A 4,498-nucleotide genomic window follows, 5' to 3' on the forward strand; every position below is an offset into this window, starting at 1 on the left:
TGGTGGTGCTGAGGATGGGGAAGGCGCTGCGGAGGAAAGCCAGTGCGCGGCGGCGGAGGGGTCCGACCTTGGCGCCCCCGCGGATCCGGCGATGGCGAGCCTTGGCGACGGCGGTGGTCCGGAGGGGTCGGGCCAGCGCGCGGCTACGGTTGCGGAGGGGCCGGGTCAGCGCACGGCTTCGGTAGGAGGCGGTGTCTCGGCTGCAGCAATCACAGGCCAGGGCGGTGCATGGGCTGAGGGATCAACCGCCGACGTGGCTGGAGGCTCAGGCCAAGGTATGGCTGGTTCGGGCTCGACAGCAGCTGTAGGCTCAGGCCAATACGCTGCTGAATCGGCATCAGCAGCAGCTGCAGGGTCAGGCCAGGGTGCAGCTCGGTTGGCCTCCGCTACATGGGCGTGTCCAGATGGGTAAGTTCATGGCACTTAATGGATTTGTATGATGTTTGTACCACTAGCAATGATCAGAACTATCTAGCAATACTCATGCATAGTTTCTTCACTTAATTGTCTCTTGAATTCACAGGATGGATCCAAATTCAAGTTATTTGATAAAAATTGAATTGTTTGGCAACAAAAAAAAAGCTCGAAAAGACATCCGATGTTTCTGTTTCGAGAAGATCATTGATTGTGACTTGACAAACTATAAGGATTTCATTGAATCAATTGTAGAGCAGTACTCTCCGCGTTATTTGGAAGTTGCACATGTGCAGTACTATGATGATGCTCTAAAAATCTGTCCAGAAGTAAAATGTGACCAAGATTTAATGCTTATGTTTGAGAAACACTCGGAGACAAAGGTGGTGCGTATGATCATTGCATATTGTGATCCGTCTGAACCGTATGAGCCTATCACCGAGTGGCATAGTGATGCGCATAGCCAACCTAATAAAAATGTAGAACAAGAGGATGATACTTACCTTCGCAACCCAAGACCTGAGAATGAGCATGTTGGTGTTGATGAGGAGAATATGTATGAAGTGGATGAACCTATTCCCTTAAATGTGGTTCTTTGTCCTAATAAAGAGAAGGACAAAGACTATATTTGTGAGGATGATAGTGAGGCTGAGAGTGAAGTAGAGGATGATGAAGTAGAGGAGGTTGAAGTAGAGGAGGATGAGGAGTTGCATGAGGCAGAGCATACTCCACATGTAGAGTATGACAAATTAGACCCTCCAATGACAAAAGGCTTTACATATCCCAGCATGAAAGAGTTCAAGTTGGCACTTTCTCAGCATGCAATCAAACGTGAATTTGAGTATAACACCGAGTATAGTACCCGTCATCGGTTTAGGGGCTATTGTTCAAGACGGGATGCAGATAATTGTCCCAGGAGGATACATGCTTCTACAACAGAAGATAAGTGTACCGTGATGGTAATTGTTTAACTTTACCCATTTGTGAACATTTCTTGCATAATTGTTAAGTATTTTTAGCTAATTACATCTGTTTTCTCTTTTGAAGGTGAAGAAAAACCCATGTGGTCATGATTGCTCTAGTACAAGAAGGAAAAAGAAGACGAAGAATGGAACCAAGCATTGGGTATGTGATAAGGTGAAGGATTGGCTGATTGAAGATGCAACTCTCAGAGCGAAGGCATTGCAGAAGAAGATTAAAGAACACCACAAGGTTGACCTCCACTACAAGAGAGTATATATGGGTAAGAAGCTAGCTCTGAAAGAATTGTATGGTGATTGGGATAGCAGCTTTGACAATTTGTATAGGTTTAAAGCACAAGTTGAAACCACTTGCCCTGGTAGCATAGTTCAGATTGATCATTACACTATAAAAGGAAAAATCAGGTTTAGAAGGTTCTTCTTTGCTTTGAAACCTTGCATAGACGGATTCCTTGGTGGGTGCAGGCCATATTTGGCAGTAGATAGCACATTCTTAACAGGCAGGTTCAAGGGGCAGCTGGCTAGTGCTACCGCTGTAGATGGCCATAATTGGATGTATCCACTTTGTTTTGGAATTTTTGATTCCGAAACAAATGAGAACTGGATTTGGTTCATGCAATTGCTTAGGCAAGCCATAGGATCGCCAAGGGGTTTAGCCATAAGCACTGATGCCGGGCAGGCGGTGATGACAGGGGTAAAGGAAGTTTTCCCAGAAGTAGAACATAGGGAATGCATGTTTCACTTGGTGTCAAACTTCAAGAAAAAGTATCACGGAAAGGTATTTGATGACCGTCTTTGGAATGCTGCTTACTCATGGAATACATATATATTTGAGAAAAATTGGGTTGCAATGGAAACAGCAAAGCCAGCAGCAACTGCATATCTTAGGAAATGGCACACTAGGTTGTGGACTAGGAGTCAGTTCTCAACCATTTGTAAGGTGGACTATGTAACCAACAACCTGGCAGAGTGCTTCAATAATTGGATTAAGCACCACAAGTCTTTGAACTTGGATGACTTAATGGACAAGCTTAGGCAGATGATTATGATCATGTGGAATCGCCGGAGAAAAGTAGCAAAGAAGTTAGTTGGCTTATTTTGCCCCACATAATTAAGAAGTTGAATGCAAAGAGTAGAGAGTTGAACTTGGAGGTGGTAGAAAGCTCGGAAGAAGTTGCTGAAGTTACTCAATTGGGAGGCAGCGGGTTTAGGTTTGTCGTCAACTTGCATGACAACACATGCTCTTGTAGACAATGGCAAGTTTCTGGCCTTCCTTGCAAACATGCTCTAGCATTCATCACATCACTTGTCAATGCACATATACAGAATTATGTGGACTCGTATTACTCCATTGACAAGTTTAGAGCAGCTTATGACCAACTAATCCTTGCTATGTGTGACAAGACCCAGTGGCCTAAATCTAACCATGGATTCTTCATGCATCCACCCTTGTTAAAAGCCGTAGCTGGTCGGCCCCAAACAGAGAGGCATAAGGGTTTTAGTGAGAAAAAGAGGAAAAGTGGCCAGCACTTATGCCCTATTTGTAAGGAATACAGGCACCATTGGCACAAGTGCAAGAAGGGGAACAAATATGACATTGCTGCTTTGATGGAGTTGAGGTAATCAACTATGCATTCTACTTTCTTATGCATGTTAACTACTCTCTTGCATTACTGTTTTGTAATCAACTATGCATGTGAACTACTTTCTTATTGCTCATGTAGAGAACCACCAAAGAAGAGGAGGAAGACTACCAAATCAGCCGAGTCATCCATTGTGCCAAGAGGTGATGAAGCACCGGCAACCGCTATGTATTTTCCACCAAGGTTAGCAAATCTGAATTTAATTTGTGCCAAATGAAAACTGAGTTTGATTTGTGCCAAATGAAAACTGAGTGTGCATTCATCTAATCCATAGCCAAAGCTTAGAAATTACAACCAAGAAGAAAGGAAAATGCAAACTGAGTGTGCATTCATCTAATCCATAGCCAAAACTTTGAAGACTACAAACAAGAAAAATGCAAAAGGGTGTAAAAGGTGATCTTTGCTAATTCTGAATTTTAATGTCAAATACTATGCATAGTTCATATTGTTATTTGCTCTAAGACTACTGTTGCCATACATGTACAAGTGCAGATCAGGGAAGGGGAAGAAGATGGAGCTTGCTAAAAAGGATGAAAGTTGTCCTATGGTGCCACCATTCGACAGCCCCGCAATGAGCACAAGAAGCAAAAAAGCTAACCCAGCCAGCCCCGCAATGAGCACAAGGAGTAGAAGAAGACTTAGCTTGTGAACTAAATTTAATTTCTTTTAGTTAGAGTCACTTCTGTTGCTGCTCAAGTCATGTTGTGTGGACTTGGACTCATATGGGAACCTTATGTCACTTTTGTGTAGTCCATATCATGGACTTGGACTATGTACGCGAACCTGGACATGATGACAATCCTTTTGTGTTGCTCATATGATGTAGATTATGATGTATGTGTGGGATTGGACTCATATGTGATCATGTATATGTTGGAAGCGATATATGTATACTTGGATGGGGGCCTGTATGTTTATGTGCAAATCTGAATACTATTTGTTGAAATATATGTATATGTGAATTGTGTGATCTGGATGTGCATCAAATTACAGGGGAGGTTCTGCCCAAATTTTGAACTAAATTGTGAAAAAACTGTTGCTTTTTACTGTGGGAAGAATTTTGATCACAAGTTCATCAGGGGTAAAATCGTCTTCTCAGGTGTCATTTCACACCGTTAGAGGTCAAAATGGATGGAAATGTTATAAAGGGAACAAATTTTAGCATTGGTGTTATATAAGGAAGAAAAAGTTTTGCAGTGTCAAATAAGGCAAAAAAATTTAAGGTAGTGTTAGATAAGGAATTCTCTCATGAATTAACCATCCATGCTGCGCGCCGCAACATGCTACACATTGTTGGTGCTTTGTGGTAGGTCTATATATAGGGTAACGCTATTCTAAGCGTGAGTGTAGAATATCTTATTCTACACCCCCTAGTAATGCTATGTACAAAATCTAGTAAAATGGTGTATAAAATGTAGTAATTCGAAAAATATTTTTTTTATCATCTAAGTTTGTAAATTA

The 4,498-nt window shown here is 42.2% G+C and overlaps 1 protein-coding gene across 1 annotated transcript; it reads left to right on the plus strand.

Moving 5' to 3' along the window:
- Positions 1-252: 252 nt before the first annotated feature.
- Positions 253-3,928, plus strand: LOC119297880. Its single transcript, XM_037575493.1, has 6 exons — positions 253-408; positions 524-1,373; positions 1,462-3,013; positions 3,119-3,220; positions 3,312-3,430; positions 3,530-3,928. Exons 1-3 carry the CDS (start codon positions 278-280, stop codon positions 2,503-2,505), a joined length of 2,025 nt encoding a protein of 674 aa, XP_037431390.1. The 5' UTR covers positions 253-277; the 3' UTR covers positions 2,506-3,013; positions 3,119-3,220; positions 3,312-3,430; positions 3,530-3,928.
- The last annotated feature ends 570 nt before the right edge of the window (positions 3,929-4,498 follow it).

This window comes from Triticum dicoccoides, chromosome 5A (assembly GCF_002162155.2).
Source record: "Triticum dicoccoides isolate Atlit2015 ecotype Zavitan chromosome 5A, WEW_v2.0, whole genome shotgun sequence".
Classification (NCBI taxonomy): Eukaryota; Viridiplantae; Streptophyta; class Magnoliopsida; order Poales; family Poaceae; genus Triticum; species Triticum dicoccoides.

Bases quoted from the DNA above. Each gene is read 5' to 3' on its own strand.
- LOC119297880 (XM_037575493.1), top strand. From the start codon at position 278: ATGGCTGGTTCGGGCTCGACAGCAGCTGTAGGCTCAGGCCAATACGCT. The intron at 409-523 runs GTAAGTTCATGG...TTGAATTCACAG, and splicing joins ACATGGGCGTGTCCAGATGG to GATGGATCCAAATTCAAGTT. The intron at 1,374-1,461 runs GTAATTGTTTAA...TCTCTTTTGAAG, and splicing joins AAGATAAGTGTACCGTGATG to GTGAAGAAAAACCCATGTGG.